The sequence below is a fragment of the Xiphophorus hellerii genome, chromosome 1 (genome assembly GCF_003331165.1).
Source record: "Xiphophorus hellerii strain 12219 chromosome 1, Xiphophorus_hellerii-4.1, whole genome shotgun sequence".
NCBI classification, from domain to species: domain Eukaryota; kingdom Metazoa; phylum Chordata; class Actinopteri; order Cyprinodontiformes; family Poeciliidae; genus Xiphophorus; species Xiphophorus hellerii.
In genome coordinates this window covers 15,052,389-15,072,475 of record NC_045672.1, presented here as the reverse complement: position 1 = coordinate 15,072,475, position 20,087 = coordinate 15,052,389, and the positions used below count along the sequence as shown (strand labels likewise).

At 39.6% G+C, this 20,087-nt stretch overlaps 1 protein-coding gene across 9 annotated transcripts in view; it reads right to left on the bottom strand.

Annotated features, from left to right (window-relative positions):
* scn8aa (sodium channel, voltage gated, type VIII, alpha subunit a) overlaps window positions 1–20,087 on the bottom strand; it is a 58,168-nt gene that overhangs the window by 15,468 nt on the left and 22,613 nt on the right. For 5 of the 9 annotated variants that reach the window (XM_032573588.1, XM_032573580.1, XM_032573628.1 and 2 more), the window contains exons 9-20: window positions 19,274–19,415; window positions 17,431–17,634; window positions 17,060–17,341; window positions 15,139–15,453; window positions 11,785–11,920; window positions 11,301–11,539; window positions 9,899–10,072; window positions 9,435–9,791; window positions 8,872–9,345; window positions 7,473–7,590; window positions 6,648–6,802; window positions 5,346–5,519 (exon numbers count right to left, since the gene is read on the bottom strand). In XM_032573588.1, the coding sequence (XP_032429479.1) occupies window positions 5,346–5,519; window positions 6,648–6,802; window positions 7,473–7,590; window positions 8,872–9,345; window positions 9,435–9,791; window positions 9,899–10,072; window positions 11,301–11,539; window positions 11,785–11,920; window positions 15,139–15,453; window positions 17,060–17,341; window positions 17,431–17,634; window positions 19,274–19,415 (2,770 nt within the window). The remainder of the gene's footprint in view (window positions 1–5,345; window positions 5,520–6,647; window positions 6,803–7,472; window positions 7,591–8,871; window positions 9,346–9,434; window positions 9,792–9,898; window positions 10,073–11,300; window positions 11,540–11,784; window positions 11,921–15,138; window positions 15,454–17,059; window positions 17,342–17,430; window positions 17,635–19,273; window positions 19,416–20,087) is intronic. The other 4 variants (XM_032573617.1, XM_032573646.1, XM_032573608.1 and 1 more) reach the window with 1 other exon arrangement.

Here is a 20,087-nt window from a genome sequence, read left to right as displayed (position 1 = left end):
CTTTGGAAAGTGGCGAGACTTGAGCGCCTGGTGCAGCTTAAGGAAGTCTCATTAGGAACCCCATTACAGGAAGAGATTTTCAAGATGAAGTCTTTCATTGAGAGGCACGCAGGAATATGATTCAAAAGCCTCTTACACAAAATACTTTAAAACAAGTGCCTTTCATCATATCAGTGCGTTTTATTAACACTTTATATAGTTATATTAAAAATAAATAATTTGTGCTAAATAAGGTAAATATAGTTAATCTGAATATACCAAAGAAAATAAATTAGGGACATTAGTTATAACTTGCCAAACATTGAACATTTGATGGGGGCAAAGTGTTTCCAATAAGATTATAGGTATGTGTCAAATATGCATCAACAGGTATTAGTGACAGTCTCATAATGGCTGCCTTATGTAGCATTAAAATTGTTCAAAGAGTTAAAAGAGCATTTGATGATGTCTGGTTCAAAATCTACAATGTGTGGGTTGATCAAATCTAAACTGGTTAATTCCATGTTGAAGAAATAGTCTTTCAATCACCGTTATAAAATCTATTGTTTTGTTAAAGAGGCAAAAATGAAATCCTTGCTACGAAAAATGTTTTCTCTCATTCTCATTTCCTCCCTTGAATTAATCTTGCTGAGCTGGATGCTACAAGTAGTGGCACAGGGGGTGTCCCAGTTCCTTACAAATAAGGAAAAAATATCAACAGTAAACACATGTGAAAGCACCTCCAACCAGCCACCGACACCAACTGGTCAAACTCACTGCAATAAGTACACAACATCCAAAGCTTACCAAAATCACGGAGGGAGGTTTGAGACTGGCAAAATCTTCATTTTGACTGATGAAATCATCAGCGAAAAACTACAACAGGTAGAGCATGTAAACCATTTGAATGACTGTCAAAAAGAGCAGCTGGGTAGATGTCAAAATGCATTCAGTCTTTCTCCTCTCAGAGGATTCCCCATACTGCTGAAACATAGAGTCACAGACATCTAGACAGGGCTCTCGTTTAGATTTTGCCAACGTTGCTCACAGCAGTTTCTCTGTGGCATAACCCCTTTTGAATCCAAAACTCTGCATTTCAAAATAATAAGCAGCTATTCTGATGGGCACACAGTTAAATAAAGATTTTGCCTTAATCTAAACTACAGTGTTGGGATAATTGTCACCTTTAGCCTGACCCCTTTGGAGAGCCCCCCTTTCGGGGCCCCTGGGCTCTGGCCCCCAGCTGGGCCAGCTCTGCGGTAGTGGCCTCACTGTCTCAGCGTCCTTCTCACAGAGCTCTGCAAGGCAAGGCCAATGACATCTGGGGCTGTGATCCCATGATGACGATAGCACAAACCAAACAAAAGCAAACTAAAAACAAAAGGAAAGCACAACAAAACATGACAGCTTTATGAGTGAAAACGAAAGATGAATGGATCCTGACACCTATGCTATAAGATTGAGGTTAAGTAATAGTTCTTTATGTTGAGGTAAGTTGTGTGAAGTGGTGATGAGCAGTCTGCCTCCTACATCCAATATTAACTAGTCAAAACTGTTTTCTGCTCAGAGAATAAAGAAGAAATTATGATGGAGTTAAGCTAAAACCTACTCACACCATAGCCTATTAAAAAGCAAATTTACAAAATCTAAACAACTAAAACTCAAGGTTTTGTTAGCTATCCTAAACATTTAGATATTTCATCAATTTTGCACGAAGCAGTTCTTTACATTGTAGCAAGCTTTCTAGCCAAATAATGTCTGTTGCTAGGCTAACTGTGCAGCAAACTGCAATCAATATGGCTGCCATTGTACACTGGTCCAGTGTTTCTGGTCCTCCCTCTGTAAATTAGCAAAAGTTTACTTTATGTACTAGACCGGTAAGAGTGTTACAAGATGCTTTAGTTAAATAAGAAAAGACACTATAAACCGTTCTACAGCAAATTCAGGTCGTTTCAGATTACAGGGTTTTACAGTAAAATGCTACATTTTCTAGGAAACTATTTCCTGACTTTGATATGAGGGCCAAACAATTTGACCAAATACTTTCTAATGACACCATCAATGTGTGTTGCCTTTAAGAATGCTAATTATTTTCACAGTCTCAAAAAAAAACTCTAGATCACTTGCTAAATATAACATCAAAGTTATGCTGTTTTTTAGAAGACAAAGTGTTGTTGCCAGTGGTATTGTCATAGAGAAGGACAGAAATTTGAACCTCAGCCAAAACTGAATTTCTGGTTTAGCTAATAGCTAGCACTAGCTAGCTGTCAGTGGGAGTTAGAAACTTTATATTTTATGACTCCCTGCTTATTTTTGTCAAAATAAGGAGGGTTTCTTATGATCCATTAACCAAATTTTGCTTTTGGCAACTACTTAGTAAGATAATTTTTGTACGTTGGTTTTAATATTGATCTTGCTAATGCCATCAGTGTCAGCAGAGAAGTAAAGTTTGAAAATGAAGTTACACTAGAATGCTACAGATGAGTGCTTAATACATATTCTCTGCTAATATATTTGTTTGTATATTAAAACTCAGTTGTCTTCTGGCTCACTAATAAAATGCATCATTGATTCGCTAATCTCTAACCTCTTTTTATTGTAGACTGCTAAAAACTATGTCACACAAACCCTCCTCAAAAACTAAATAAAGCAACAATAAAAAAGCAAAACAATTCCTTCAACATACACAGTTTACTTTCCTCTGACATGAAAAATTTGACAAAAATGAAATGGGCAACAAAAAAATACAGTAACAGGAAAATAAGGAGGAGCAAACCCATACAGAGAGTCACACTCAAAGAAACAGGCTGGTCTAATGATGGTGCCCCCCTTTATGAGTCAATGGCAATGTTTCCACCACACAACACAGGACAGAAGAGGCACAATTAGGCCACAACAGCCCTGACTCATCAAGAACTTGTTTTCTTGCTTTTGTTAGCTCTTGTTTTTCAAAAGGGGGAGCGCTCGTGAAGACCAAACTTACCGCTAGCTGCCTGTCACCCACCATCATTACCATCTCAGCACAATATCACCACAATCCTGAGGTTACACTTCCAGGAGGGAATGAAAGGAGGACGGATAAAGAGGGGAAGAGGGATGTCACTCAATATAAAATGTTTTAACATCTTGAGAAGCATGACCCCCGCATTGCCTGAAGTACTTTGGGTAGACGACACACAAGAGGAAGGGAATCTACATTTGGAATAACCAGAAACACTGAATGTTATGCTGTAATTAAAATCAATACAAACTCTATAAACAGATATAGGCAAACTTTGACATTATTAATTAAAATTAGCTGAAACAGTCTGCTTAATTTCTATTTTAGGCTACACATATTCATAAATTATAAAGTTAAATTTGAGAATGCAATATGATAAAATACATGCAAGAATACTAAATGGGGGATATCAGTGGAGCTCAAAATAAACCATCAGACAACTTCTGGCAATTGATTTGATAGGAGTCCATTCACAGGTATTGGCTGAGGTGTTGGACACTGCAGAGAGGTGGTTAGTTCAAGGAGAATGTCAAAAATCTGATTTCTTATTCTATAGACTTGTGCCACTAAGGAGGAGATCAATCAAGCAATATCAAGCTGTTAAGCAAAAATAATTATGCTTTATGTATTTGAATATTTTAAATACTCAAAAAATAAGACATACTTCTACTAAGAAGTATGGCAATGAAATTGACATATTTCTTTCAAATAAAATACTGAAAAAAAGTCTTAAAATCATCAAATATTAGTACTGGAATAAATACAATTAAATCCATTGATTGGTGTGTGCAAAGTGGCCAAGGAATAGAGTTAAGATATTCTGTTGTTGACTTTCTGTCTTGACTGAGACAAGGAGCAGAGCAGTACACAGAGAGGACAGAGGCACATATCAAACATCAGACACTAACAGTTTTAAAGAAAAACATGTATCTGACACTTCCATTGCTCTGAGTATGACTTGAATATGGCTGGTTTATCAAAAACATATCAATAACAGAGGATCGTTTTACATTTTCTATGGTGTTACTATACCATATTCATCATCTAAAACTCTTTTTGACCTGCTTCTTGAATCCAAGTAAAAAATCCAATGGAAATGTTTTTGCTTACATTATTTAAAAAAATTCTATTCTGCAAAATCGATATTAAGAATGCGTGATATTGTTTTTCTGACGCCTAAAAATCAAACTTGATCTACTCCGAGCGGATGAAACAATTTTCAGAAACTCATCATTCATCCCTGGTGATACGTGAATGCTCAAGGAGCGGGGTGAGCATTTTCCTCCATTGTGGGATTTAGGTAACAAGTAAAAAGACCACAACTGCTTTTGGTGGTTTCTAAAAATGTTTTTCTTTCTTCACGTTCATCTTGAATCCTCATCTGTTGGTAACTGATGGAAAATAATCTCCTGATCACAGATAAAATCCAGTGAATCTTCAAGGCCATTTTTAATTGTAACCAGCTGAAGTCACAGTTTCTATTTCTATTCGACATGTCTGAGATTAAACAGGACAGGGTGTGTGATTATTGCAACTAAATAAGACATAATTTGGCTAAACTGTACAGCAGCTGATTCAAAAACCTACATCGCTACAAACCAAAACAAAACAATTTTCTGTTGCAGCTCTTGCTTTAGTACCAACCACAATCCATCCTACAGCAGCACCATCGGAAATAAGGTGGGTATATTTAATAATGAATTATTTAAAAACACAATAAAGAAAGCAAGAACGTACTTTCCATAAACTCAGTTTTATGTATTTCTGTATTTAATCAAGCCAAAAAAATAAATAAACATTAGCACCTTTTTTTCAAGGCTCAGTGGGAACCCAGCACAAAGTTTTGTCTGAGCAAAAATCTGTCTGAATGGACTTTTCCTAAATAAACAGATACACTGTGTGGCGAACATATTCAAGCATCTCAGAGTGATTCCCAAAGTGTTGCTGGATGGATTTGTAAAAGGCGAAAGAGGCATGTGACATTATCTCTGTAGCAAAAGTTGCAAAACATGATAATGTTATTCTACAAAACATCCTCTCACCTTGTGCAAACCATGAAGCAGATATTTATTAAATATCTTGACCTTTTAAACATAATCACACCCAATAGACAACAAAAAGGGCAACACATACATAGAACAATGCAAATCAAATGCTATATAATGCATTTAATTTGATTTTAAACAGTCTAATAGAAAACAACCAAATATTTCTAAACTGTCATAGCAATATTGCAGTTAAGATTTTGCTTTGCTCATTTACAGTCTATAGGAGTCTAACAGTGTGTTGTTGTTGAACCAGGGTGTGATTCAGCAAGTAACTACTCAAATGTTTTGCACACATAGAAAAAGGAAGTCTGACTTACATCTACAATGAAGAAGTCCAGCCAGCACCAAGCATTGGTGAAATACTTGACAAAGCCATAGGCAACCCACTTCAGCAACATCTCCAGGATGAAGATGTAGGTGAAAACCCTGTCGGCGTACTCCAAAATGATGCGAATGGTCTTCCTCTGCTCAATGTACACATCCTCAAAGGCCTGCAGAAAAGCAGAAAAGTTAAGACAGACACGGCCATGACAGGACAAAAACAAGAGGACAAAATCCTCCTCTGCATGACAGATTTAAACCAAACCTTAAGGTAATAATTTACAGGATTCATTTTAGCAGCACTTTTAGTTGCTTGAGCTCTAAGCCTATTCAGAAATAGATAACTTGATTTACTCATGAGACAATTCATCAGTCACAAGCACTGAAGGTCCTCCACCAACCAGGCTGTCAAACCTACTTCTCCATTTATCTTACTTTCACAAAAACATTGGAGTCTGACCAAAACTTTCTTTCTCATTTTTAATATAATTCAAAATAACAAAAGAAAAAATGCACCATGAAATTGGCTGATCATCAAAACTGAACAATTTTCACCTCAAAATTCAAATCTTTTTCCCAATCGGTGAATGCCCAAGTGCTATCAGATTGTGCCACCTATTACAAACTAAACTTTGCCCTTAAAATTAGCTAATTTCTGAATTTAGGGTATTTTAAATCAAAGCAGAGGGATCAGAAACGTTGAAAACAGAACTAGTTTCTCTAGAGGCAAGTCGGCTGTTTACTATGGGCTGCTAAAAGTGAAGGCTAGACTTCACTGAGTTTGAACTAAGTTTAAGATGTGGTTTTGCTGTTTTAGTCATTTTTACCTCTATTTTCAGCTCATCTTGGGACAATAATTGACTTCAGACTTCAGCAGATAGGTTGAAAATACTACAACAGTGCTCTGTTTTATCTATCTAATCTTTCAATCTCTGTCATGGAACTTGCTAGATTTGGAAATCTTGGAAATCTAGATTTCTTAAGCAAGACACATGGAGACTGATGCTATCTACACATGCTAATTGCTAATAACATTAAGAAGATGGTAAAGACAGTGTAAATCTCAATTCAATGCCTTTTTGTCGTTGATTTAAAGGAATAAATGTTCTTTTGTGTACAATCACGGCAAGTAGGCTAGAAATAAATATTCTACTGTTTACATTTAGCAACTGAAGTGCATCCCAAAGAAATCAGAAACCGGCCATCACTTGATTGGAGCTCCATTTGCAGGTAAATTATACTAGAAAATTCTATTTCTTTGTTTTCAAAAAATGCAAAAGGTAAAAACAAGTCCTCACCAGGGCACCACTACTGAGGAGGATCATGAAGATGATGAGGGTCTCGAACCAGTTGTGCTCCACGATCAGGTAGCAGGTTTTCCTCAGGAACCACCAGTTCTTCCCCCAGCCCATGGTGATGTCAACGTCGCAGCATTTATATTTGGCCACGCAGGCTGTAAACACACAGGGGAAGAAAGGGGGAAAAAAAAGAGTGGCGAGAAATATTAAATGCAAAGTCCTGTCCTGTGTTTTGATCCATGTCTAAAAATAGATATCTTCCTGGGCCTGAGTGAATACATATTTTATACCTGCTAGTTGTCTTCAATTTAAATTGTGCTTTTAATATTGCATAAGGTTAACAGCCTTGATTGGGACATCTTCATAGCCAACTTTTTTAAAAGCTGAAACTAATTCTATTAAATATCTGTTTTGGACTCTTAATGTCCCTTAATTTTTTTTCTGGACAAATGTTTCCTTGACAACAAAATCTTATTACCATGATATATTTTGGAGGTGCATTTTGCAAAAATATATACAATTGTCCTTATTTATCCTGAACAGAAAGCTTTTGAAGATATTTCCAGTTAAATTTGATTTTCACGGTTGCATTGCTAGTTCCTAAAGCAACTTAAGGTTGAAGGGAGAAACCATTTTTATTTTTCCAGGGAAGTTCTGCTTGTATAGATAAGCATCAGATGGACAGACAGACTGATGAGCAGTGACCACGCATGAATGATCATTCGTATTGGAATCCTGCCGGTTTCTATTTCCCATCCAGCCAAGAGGGAAGCTGGTGTGGACTGGAGTGGAGGTAATGGGGTGCAGTGCAAGCAGAGGCCTCACCGTCTGTCCAGCATGGTTCTGGTTCCATGTATTCCTCCACCGTCTCCACTACCACCACCTCCTCTACGTCTGGCTTGATGTCGATGGTGCTGCCCTCTGACGAGCTGGTGTCGTCCAGCTGCAGATAAGCAGACGCAAAATTGTGCAAAGATGCAAATAAACAACGCAATTATTGATGCACACAGAAAAGATTCAAATACAGAAAAAATCTCAGGAAGCTCTTGCAGAACTGTGTAGGAAAGCTGCATTTATTAAGTATTTAAGTGGAAAAAACTGAACTGTAAAAGTGGTTCTCACTACAAAAACAAAGACATTTCTAAGTATTTAAGTGGAAAAAAACTGAACTCAGAAATGTCTTTTTTTTTTTGTAGTGAGAACCACTTTACAGCAATCCAGAGCATCAGACATTATCCAGATGACCACTAAATAGAATATCAAATGGCAGATCATTTGCACTGAAAGTTTTTTTAAATGCATTTTATCAGGAGACACATGTTAGCAGGCATCCGTTCTTCTACTCTGTCTGCTTGATTCGGTCACACAAGACGTTGCTAGAGTAATGGAGTTACATTAGAGTCTGAACACAGCACAGCAGCTAGCCACACCCAACCATTTACTGTCCAGAGTGAGAAGACTTCACAGTGAAGAGAAGCAGAAAATGAATAAAAACAACATCAGTTGGATCATTGCAGTGCCTTGAAAAAGTGTCTTCTCCTTTAACTTTTTCAAGTGTTTCATGTGACAACAACAAACTTCTTTTGGAAAATGGCTCAAGCTCAGTCAGATTGGCTGGATAGCATCTATGAACTGTAATTTTTGAGTCTTGCCACAGATTCTTAATTGGATGTAGGTCAGAACTTTTACTAGGCCAATCTAACACATGACATTGTTTGATCTAAACTATCCCACTGCAGCTCTGGTCTCAAGTCTTTTTTCTTTTAACCTCAAACAGGGTTTCTTTCAGGAATCCTCTGCATTTAGCTCCATCCATCTTCCCACCAGTTCTGACCTGAGTCACTGTGCCTGCTGAAGAAATCACTATATCATAACATTGCCACCAGCTACTTTCAAGGTGAGGATGGATGCTGTTTGTTCTCTAATGTACTCTAATAAACCTCTGAGGCTGTCACAGAACAGCTGGATTTAGGCTGGCATTAAATTACACTCAGGTGGCCTTTACTAATCAGGAGATATCTGATGCAATATGTTTTTCAGGGTCATTAGGGTAAAGAGAATTGATTATCATTGCAAGGCAAATTTTTAAACTTATTTCTTCATAAAACATTGCCAATAGAATGCCAATAAATTCATTTATAGTTGTAACATGACAAAGTGTGTAAAAGTCCTTTTTAAGGCACTTTATTTCCATGGATTGTTGTATGTTTGACGAGTTACTAACCTCTTTGCTGTTCTCAATGTCTGACTCGCTGCTGAAATCCTCTGTGTTGAGGTTCTCAAAGTCAGACTCGCCAACAGCAATGGGCACGCAGACTGTTAGATTGGGGTTGTGGATGAACGACATGTGGTCCTCATCAATCATGTACTTGCCCACGCTGCTGCCGATGCCGCTGGTGGTCCCGTTTCCATTCTTGGCGTAATCCAGGTCACGTTTGATGTCGACCCCGGTGTGATTGCCAATGTAGTTCACCTTGGTGTCACACATGTCCTCCAGAGGCTTCTGCTCGTCCTCCATGGGAGGTTTCCGCAGCAGGCTCGCCGCCAGTATGCGCACCTTAGCTTTTATCCAGGCAATTCCCTTTTTAATGCGCATGACAGAGATCTGGAGGTTGTTAGGCTCACCGTCGTCATCTGTCGCAGCCAAGTTGTCTGCGCTGAACGAGCTCAGCAGCAAGGCAAGGAACAGATTCAACACCTTGGAACACACATGGATAAAGTTGATGAATGAGTATTGATTTTTCAATATGCGGAACATTATAACAGCATACCAGGGTGGGCGCTTACCACCAGGTTACCGATGACCATGACCATCATAAACACGATGAGGCACATTCCCTGCCCCGCTACCTCCATGCAGTCCCACATGGTCTCGATCCACTCTCCACACAGCACCCGGAAGACGATCAGGAACGAGTGGAAGAAGTCGTTCATGTGCCAGCGAGGCAGCTCGCAGTCAGCAGCAATCTTACACACACAGTCTTTGTAGCTCTTTCCAAACAGCTGCATGCCCACCACAGCAAAAATGAAGACGATGATGGCCAGCACCAGAGTCAGGTTTCCCAAGGCTCCCACCGAGTTACCAATGATCTTGATCAGCATGTTGAGAGTTGGCCAGGACTTGGCCAACTTAAACACTCTCAGCTGAAGAGTGGAAAAGGTGGAAAGATTAGTCATCACATTGACACACTTACTTAAGGGATTTTGGAGAATGGGTGTTGCGAGGGATGGGGGATAAAATAAGTATTCACCAATCGGAATGATCGCAGCACAGAGAGGCCTTCAACATCAGCCAGAGCCAGCTCCACTAAACTCAGCGTCACAATGAATCCATCAAAACAGTTCCAGGCCTCCTGGAAATAGTAGTACGGATCCATAGCCACAAGCTTGAAAAGCATCTCCCCTGCAAAGATCCCTGTGAACACCTAAGGGGTAGGAGACATGATTTGAACAAATAAATGAGGCTCAGCAGCATGATCTGCAGGAAAGAGAGGTGATGGAAAGTTCACAAAAAACCCGCCTGGTGATATGAGCGCCATTTTTCTATTATTGTCTTGGCACAGCAGCCTTTATTAAACAGTAAGTTGAGAGGAAAGAGGATGGAGAGAGAAGGGGAAGCGATAGCTCAAGATCAGGAGTCAAATTCAAGACAGCCTCTGCACATGATGGGCCTGCAACATGGCTTTCAGCGGCAGATTTAAGTGTTCCTGATGCAGTGGTGCCAGTGGTCCAGAAGTCCCAACCGTACTGGTTTCTGAATTTTCCTTTGCATCAACAGTTCTATAAGTTACACCATCCCACAATTTATGTGGATCCATCAGTCATGCACCTCGACCTCACTGTTAATAAAGGTGGTCAATTTGTGTTGCTAAGGTGATGGCCAGCACCATCTTCCAAAGGACATAGGAAAGTTATTATAGTGTACGGCATCAGGAAATCTTCGAAATACCTTGACATAATTTGTAATTGGGTCTTGCAGATTCACCAGATAAAACTGATCTGCCATTACCTAGACCAAACAAAAACCTGGAGAGAAGAGCGCGAAAGACAGGACCCAGGACTCTGGATGATGTAGAGCAATTGTGCAAAAAGGAATGGCCAAAGATCCCTCTGTCTGTAAAATATTGAAAAAGACTAAGTGCTGTTCTTGTACAAACTATCTACAGTAAGAGTAACTGAATGTAGACAGACAACAGGCTACCCATGCTCATATTTACACACACTCAAAATTGCCAAGAGTAAGCTGGAATAATGAGAGGCAAGATTTAGTTAAGCTCATCGATCTGGCTCCATAAAATATTAATACTGGCCTCCCAGTAGTTAGCCACCCAGCAGAAAGACAGGCTGTTCCCACTGCAGAAAACAGGATTTTCTTGTAATCAAAGATAAACAGATAGACAGAGGCCTGGGAACAAATGTGTGAATGTAAGTGAAGAGAAGAAAAATCCAGAAAAACTGCACCCAGTTTGACATTGCTTTTTTTGTTGTTTTTTGTTCTTCCCTTTTCTCTCTCAACTCTAGGTAGACAATGAAAGCTGCTGCCAATTGCAGTCCAAAAATAACACCAATCTGGGAGCTACTGAGAAGAAGCTGAAAAGATTCCTCGTGAGTGAATCAGGTAACAAAGACACAGAACAGAAAACCAGCACTCACCAGATTGCCAACAGACAGCATGTCCTCAAAGTCGGACGTCATGGGGTAGTGCTCCATGGCCATGAAGAGGGTGTTGAGGACGATACAGATAGTGATGGCCAGGTCCACGAAGGGATCCATGACTATCAAGTTTACAATCTCCTTGATCTTAATCCAAGTTGGGGAACATTCCCAGATCAGGAATGTGTTAGAAAACTTATACCAGCATGGCGGACACTTCCGCTGAGACTCCTCCAGTTCTGAAGACATAGCGCGGATCATAGATCAAAACCAAACATAATGGCATGCGAGAGCATACTGCATGCATGCAATGGTATAATATGATACAAAAAAATTGTATGCACTGTATGTATCTGGTATTGTTGGATTTGCAAAGCAGATAAGCAGGAAATTCATGTCAAAACTAGTCAACCAATGAGTGCAGCCCTAGTTAAAGAAGAATGAGAAAGAGCAGGTAAAATAGCTGGGTTAAAAGTGGCAGTACCCTCCGCTAATGTGTTGGTAATGACGCTCATGACACTGTTGGCCCGCTCTTTCCGCCCAAAGGAGGTATTGAGCTGGTCCACAGACACCATCAGGGAGCCCGACAGCTTCTTCTTCACCTCAACCTCAGTAGTCGGCTGTCAGGAGGAGAGGAAGAATCAAGCACCCATGGAGACGACATGAACCCCATCCCACAGCACCACCGGTGGCCGGCGGAGGGAAGTGCAACACAGCATTGGTAGGCTAAGTAGTTGAGGATCAGAATTTTGGGCGGTTACGGGGGAGAGGGCCTGTTTGACGTTTTATGTCTGCGTATGCTGTAAATTCATGCAGGTCTCAGCCAAAGTGGGAGCAGTGGGCCAGGGCTATTTGACCTAATTGTGTTTGAATGCGATTGCTCATCCAGATTAGATAATTAATGGGTTGTGAGATACTGAGCAGGGAGAACTGCTTCTGCATGAATGCATTATCAGTCACGTCATGCAATAATGGAGGCTTTGCTGCCATTGCAATATAATCAGTTATGGGTTTTCTTTAAAGAGTCTCCCAATTCTGGCCATTTCTATGTCACTTGCAAATAGATGCTGTTATACAATATCTTCTTACTTTGAATAATACAACTTATATTGCAACCATCAAGTCATAAGGCAGGTAGTTCAGATCCATCCAGTTGTCATGCATGAGCATGCTCCAAGTCAAAGAGAAGGAGAGGAGAACTACAGATAACATAACCATTTCTCTACTTTTCTACAACATGCGTGTTCTAATTTAGCTCTTATTTAAACCATGCTAACTAGAGGAAGGTGAAACTAATTCACTACTGTTGACCAGGGGGAGATTTTGGAAAACAGAGAAAGGTAAAGACAGACAAGGACAGCAACCCTCCTTTGTTTTGTTTTTAGGTATTTTATGAAGGCCTAAGAGGATGGTGTGTGTGTGTGTGTCTATGTTTGTTACTTTTATATCTGCTTTGGTATAGTATAGGGGAATTAGGGAAGCAGATAAAAATGTCTTTGGCTCTACAGTGCTGGTCCCCTATGTCCTCCGCCTCTTACTGTAGATCTACCCACACATAGCAGAGGACCTGGATGCCTGGAGGAACACATCAACACACTGAAGCACATTAACACATCATTAGGTAGTTTTTGCCAACAAAAACTGAGTGTTAAACAGAAAATTCATCCCATCCTATGCATAAAAAAGTTTTTTTTTCAACCAGGATTTGACCTAAGTGTTAGTTTTAGTGATTCTGTAAATGAACTGATGAATAAGGTTTGATGACGATGTAAAAATCTTAATATATCCCTCTAAAGATGCTGTTTCCAATTAGTCAGACTTTTTGTAAAAGACTTTTATTAAGTGGTCATGATCCACACCTCTATGCATTCTAAAGATATTTTAAAGGTCTTTTTTTTTACTTTGGCTGATTTGTTTCTCATTTTTAGTACAATACCTAACAATTTTCAGAGAAGAAGTAGCTTTATGACGCCGCTTACCTGACCCACAAATCAGGACAAAATAGACTAAAAAAGGTTCCTATCCTCAGGGGATGAGCCAGTTTTTTGCCTGGAGCAAACAACTTCACAAAGAACCAATTATAGTACAAACAAACACCCCAGATTGAACCTTTCATGAACTGCTTTTTTGCTTGCCTATAGTTTATAATGATCAATAATCTGAAGGTTAGTTGTAACTTTAAATATCGATAATATGCTGATTGTAAATCTTATTTGTTGTTGTTTTATTGAAATAACAACACTTTAGCAGCTTTGAATGTGAAAACAGTAAGAGCAACCTTATTATTTTTTGGCAACGGTACCCAATTTCTGGCAGCCCTTCTGACCCAGATAGTCGCTCTTCTCGATTCTATCTCTGATGTTTGTGATTCTGAAAGTTGATGGACCAAATCCGTTCTATCTGCTTTTTCTGCTAGACTGACATTGGCAATTAAAACTAAAACTTAAGGAGAAAACCCCTTTTTCAATCTCCAAAGCAGTGGTTCCCAAAGTGTGGGGCTTGCCCCCTAGGGGGGCACAGTGCCAGTGCAGGGGGGGCAGGGAAGCGGTATGGATGGATGAAAAAAAGAAAAACAGTTACACAAAAGTGTTTTACTGTAAAGATGGTTTATAGTTTTGTTGCAACCTGAAGTGTGAAATAAACTTCAGTGGAGTTTGAAAACAAAATATGTGTATAGGTTTATGGTTGAACGATGTGTGCCCAGTTGATTTTTTTTTTCTGTTTTGTGGGGGATTTTATTGTAATCCATAGGGGGGCCCAGAAAATCTTTGGGAACCACTGCTTTAAAGAGAATAATAAAACCCACAATAAATATTAGATCTTTAATCAGTCAAGGTCATATTTTAAATGATTATTTTCTTGTCATAAAACTCTTCTAATCTATAACCATAGATAAGAATTTTTCAGTACCTTTTTTTCTGGTTGCTAATTTGCGTTTCTTTTAATTTAGAGAGACGGTCTAAGTGTATTTTATAATAAATTGAATTTTTGATTACACTAATCACTAACTCTCATATCCTTGTTGAACACTTAAAGAGTTGTTTGAACTTAGTGTGTATTTTAAATAAATAGGAAATATGCAGAAATCAATCTTTCACGTAGTTCTTTTTTAAACGTTCTCAGATTGGTTTATAAAGTTCATTTACAGGTTTAATTCAGCTCTTCAGGGAATTCAGATTTAGTTGTGTTCAGCCTGCCAAAGACACAATTTGGTCCTGCTTGTTTGGTTAAATATCTGAATCGTACTATCTTGACAGACACAAAATGGTAGTTAAACGACAGCAAGGTGATTCCCCAACAGCTCAAAGCTGAAAGCAGACTGAAAGCTCTTCTTTTTTTCCTACACTAATGCAAGCACAATATTGGCTTTGTTATTGTCAACAGTGGAAAGATGCCTGAGCCCAAAGAGAAACATTTAAGGCCTAGAGAGCACGGATACTGACCACTTTATAAAGATTACAGGAAAGTCTGAGTATTTGAATGCAAAGTACAAGGACATTACTTTTGCACAGAAAAGTATATATTTAAGCATTCATTTCTTATGACAAAATTCATTGTACGGTAATTTACTTGCAGACCCAGATTACCTAATATCTGAAAGCATGGTTGGCTGATGGCTAAGTCCAGTCTGAGTAATTAAATTAAATTTCTCCATCCTTTGCCTGCTGTTGGAGGGCAGCATACACTGCAGGGGGTGGGGGAGGGCAGGCGCGAGCGCTTAGCCAAGAGATACATACGGACTTGCAAAGATGACAGTAGAAGAAAGAGAGCCAGAAAGAAACGTAACGGACGAGAGGGGGGGCCATGCCTAGATAAGTCTACTCAATGACTTCCTTACACTGCTGTCAGAAGCTGCCTTATCTATTTTCACCTCAGGCAGAAGGCGTCCACCGGGCCCTGGGCCGATGAGCGACACCACTCCGTTGCAATCCACCGTGCTGTTCCTCTTCCCGTGGAAACCGGTGTAGCTGCTCCGCCGGTAGGGGCTGAAGAGGGAGCCGCGGCGCTCCTCGCACTCCTCCACCGTGCTGTGCTCGTCGTCGGCAAATTCGGTCTCGGAGCCCATGTCCTTGCTGCGGCCCTTGAAGCTGAAGATGCTGCTCTTGCTGTTGTGACGGGAGAGGAAAGGCGAGCCGGGAATGCTCAGGAGGGACTGGACGGTGGAGAAGGAGGAAGAGGAATAATGATTAAGAATAAGATATAATTTTTACATAAACTGTTTGACACACAGGGTAGAGGTTTAGATTGTGTGGGTGATATATTTTTGTTCTTCCAGGATAGATAAGAGGTATTCTAATCAGGAAAACATACATGTTTATTCTTTACATTTTGCTTCATAAACAGGTTTGGTTGGTAAAAACACTCAAAAATACAAAATACAGGAGCTCACAAAAGGCAAATATAGTATTCATGTCACTTGAACCTCTTTATACAACCATACATTTCTTAGTAATTTTAGGATTTTAGGCAACACAAGGGAGCACTTTAAAGTGGAAGGACATTTACACCTACTTTTCAGTTTTTGCAAATAAAAGTCTAAATAATAAGCTGTGCATTTGCATTGTTTTATTTCAAGTGTACTGAGATATTTGTGCTCAAAACTACACCAGAAAAACTTGGTAAGATTTTATGTTTTTGCAGTGTGAGCTACAAATCTCTGCTGCTCCTCCAGAGTTACAAAGGGCTCCAGAGCTGCTTCTAAAAATCCTCTTTTAAGCTTCAAAGCTCTTAGTTTAGGTGGATGATGTCTCGACAGGTTTGCAGTATCACCACACCAGCTGTATTTATAATAACACATACATGGACTTAATAATTCTGTGTTTTCTGAAGGAAGCGATTTGCATTGGATTTTATTTAGAAGTGTAAAAAAATAACTGTGTATTCTTTTCCTTCCACTTTAAATGTAAGTGATACTTTGTGTTGTTTATCACCTAAAATCCCATTTAAATTCATCAGGGACTGTGGTGATAGTGTGACAAAGGGATTAAAAAAAGTAAAAAATTTAAAAATATTTTTGAAAGGCAATGTAGGAACCAGTGGAGTCCAAATAAGGCTAAAATAAAGCAGCAGAGTTGCTCTCTGAAACATTCATGATTCTGCAGTAAATAATTCAGAATCTGGACATGTCCTTCATCTACAGCTAATATAAGGTTCATCATTTGAAACCATGAGAAAAACCACATCTTGTGCATTTCAAATCTTAAACTCTAATATCTATGTTTTAATAACAGACTTAAATTAACTAAATAAGCCATGGGGAGCACAGAATGGAGATTCTGGGATATTGGTTGGTCTCCTTATGTAAGATGAGCAATTTTATTACATTTTCTCACATATCTATATTTTATATTTATCTGTATGTAGATGTATTTGTTTTATGCCATTATAACTAAAGAATTCCTCTACAGCAGGGGTCTCAAACTCCAGTCCTCAAGGGCCGCAGTCCTGCAACTTTTAGATGTGCCTTTGCTGCACCACACCTGAACAGAATAATTAGGTCATTAAGGCTCTGGAAAACTGATCTACACAAGGAGGAGGTCATTAAGTCATTTCATTCCAGTGTTTTGTACCTGTGGCACATCTAAAAACTGCAGGACTGCGGCCCTCGAGGCCTGGAGTTTGAGATCCCTGCTCTACAGGATGTCTATCAGCAGCCCGAACTGCTCAAATGTCAGTTTTTAAGACTCAGCCTTAACTATGTAGAGTTTATGCTACATTAAAAATAAAGCAGAAATAGTTTTCCTGGGATTTTATTTCACCTGGTTCATAATGGAAGACTTTCGACCCAAGCGGTTATCAGGGAAACGGAAGCGGCTCCTCTTGCTGCCGTCATCCGACTCGGACTTCACAAACTTCTCGCTGTCGCCTTTCTCCTTCTCCTGCTCCTTCTGCCGCCACTTCTTTTTGCGGTTGCGGCGCTCTTTGGCACTCTTGGAGCTGAGCTTCGACATCTCCGAAGAGCTGACAGACAGACGGCCTCCTCCGTCGTCCTCCACCGCATCCTCCGACACCGTGCCAGCAGAGGTTGCAGGGGGCGCAGTCTGGAGAGAAATGGGCAGTTAAGTAAAGCCTGAACAAATTAAACAAGTTCCCTCAATAAGTTAAAAATATGGTCTTGCAGAGATTTTACCTGCTCCTCCTGCTGTTTCTTGAGCTGCTCCAGCATGGCCTTAAACTCCTCCTCCTTCTGCGCAGCCTCCTCCATGGTGGCCTGGTTCTGCTCCTCGTAAGCCATGGCTACCACAGCCAGAATCAGATTCACCAAGTAGAACGAGCCCACAAAGATCACCAAGACGAAGAAGATCATGTAGGTCTTTCCTGCAGCCCTCAAGGTCTGGTAGCAGCGAGAAGAGTTTGGAAAAAGGGAACATATCAGATCCATGGCATCTAATACGAGACTCATCCGAAAAATTAAACCAGCTGCTGAAAAGTGCCACAGACTTGTATGGGGATGAATGTTTACTTCTATTGAGTCAAACATACTATGTCACATACTGTATGTGACCAGAGAAAACTGAAGTAATCAGAAAAAATAGCAGTAAAGATCAAACTAATCCTTTGGCCTTTTGGTTATTTGGCTAAATCTTCGGTTAGAAACCTTGGGACAACTTCTGAATTAGGTTTTACTCTGGAAAATCATGTTAAATCCCTGGTTCGATCATGCTTCTGCCCTCTGACAAATATTGCCAGATTGTCTCTCGTCCTGAGATGCAAATTTCAATTCCTGCTTTTGTTCATATCTCTAAATTATTGCAATGCGTTTCACACATGTCAACCCAAAACCTCCCTACACCAGTGTTTCCCAACCCTGGTCCTCAAGGCACACTGTCCTACATGTTTTAGAGGTTCCCCTGCTTTAATGTGCCTGATGCAACTGATTGCAGTTCAACAATCAGTCAATTGATGACTGTAAATCAGTCATCAATTGAAATCAGCTGGACTGAAGCAAGGAAATACCTAAAACATGCAGGGCAGTGTGCCTTGAGGACCAGGGTTGGGAAACACTGACCTAGACCGACTGCAGTCTGTGTAGAAATGCAGCTGCGACATTGACTGGATCTTCAAAGTTTGTCATATGACTCCACCCACTTCTGTGAAAAAGTTCCTGACATGAAAATGCATGCATAGTTTTTAAGGCAAAAATGAGAAAGAAGGAGGAGAATTTTGCTCAAACATCAACTATAAATGAAGCAATTTTTATACTTCCATAAAAGAAGCAACATTTATTTCTACAAGGTCAATTTAAACTGAAGAAACGGTGTAATCAGTCAGAATTTATTGTCAGATTTATCTAAAGAAGAAACATCCAGTAAACTCATAAATAATCTCAATGCAGAGATGGCCATATCCTGTAGCACGGTGTTGAAATTCAAACAGAAAAACAAATATGTGTTATGATTCTCAATCTCAATGAGGTCTAAAGTTTCCCTCCACGTTCACTACATATTACAAAGCTCTGAATATTTCATGAGTTATTCCTTCCATTCGATCCTATAGAGCTGACATCAGGAGTGTTGCCACCATTTTATATTAAACTCAGCACTGAAGGGTCCAGAAGTCTGGCCAGAGGGGAGAAACTGGGATACAGACTTTAAACTGAACAGGTCAAATGTAGCAGATGAAGAAAATGGAGATCTACCACAATTTAAGCAGAAAGTCATCTTCTTCTAGATTTACAATGTTTTTATTTCTGGAGATATTTGGCATTTTATTTATTTTTTGCTTAACAGATCAAAATGCTTCTAAAATGGCAAAAATAAAATGATATTCTTGTTACAACATTGCAATGATAATTCAAGTTAACCTGATAATTTATAGACTAAAATTGGCACATTGATATATTCACCTTTGGAATCTGGTAATAATAGTTTAATCACTTCAGTACTTTTATATAATCCTTAAGCAGGATTATTTGAAGACAGGTGTGTGTCGTGTCGCAAAGCAAGCTGGACGGGTTAACGCATCTGTCGTACCAGCATGTACAGGTTCTCCCAGAAGTCCTGCGTCATGAGTCGGAAGAGAGCCAGGAAGGCCCAGCCGAAGCTGTCAAAGCTGGTGTAGCCGTAGTTTGGATTCCTCCCAGCTTTCATGCACATGTAGCCCTCCGGGCAGCGGCTGAGAGGCGAGGAGAGACACAGAATGAGAGGAGAGCATCCAGCGCTGTTTACCGAGGACAGTGTCTTAAAAAACTATGAATAGCCCTTAATGTGGTTTTTTTTTCAATTTCAGAGATAAGCTTCACAGCCTTTCAAAAGTTTCATTTGAATTTTTAATGATATCCCAATAATGCATAATTCTAAAATGGAGGGGAAATCACACATGGTTTTCAAAAGAAAAACCCCAAAAGTGTGGCATGCACATATACTCACCAACCCCTTTTATTCTGATACCCATAAATAAAATCTTTCACAACTATAACTTTTAAGTAAAAAGTTTGTGTGATGAGCATTTTTAGCACATTTCACCTCCCTGAGTGAATACAGAACCACCTTTTACTGCAGTTACAGCTGCATGTCTTCAGGTGTATTTCTCTAACAGTTTAGCACAGCTTGCTCAAAATCAGTCAGCTTGAATTTGCAGCTTCTACCAGATTATCTTACAGTGGTGCCCTGTGTTTAACTCCATCCATCTTCTTATCCTCTCTGACCAGCTGCACTGTCCTGGATGAAAAACGTATCCTCACACATGATGATTTCAACCATAGGAATGGTGTGTTTTAGTTCTCCGCCTCATAAAGCATTCTGCACGTTGGCCAGTACGCTAAATTTTGGTGCTTTGTACCCAAAG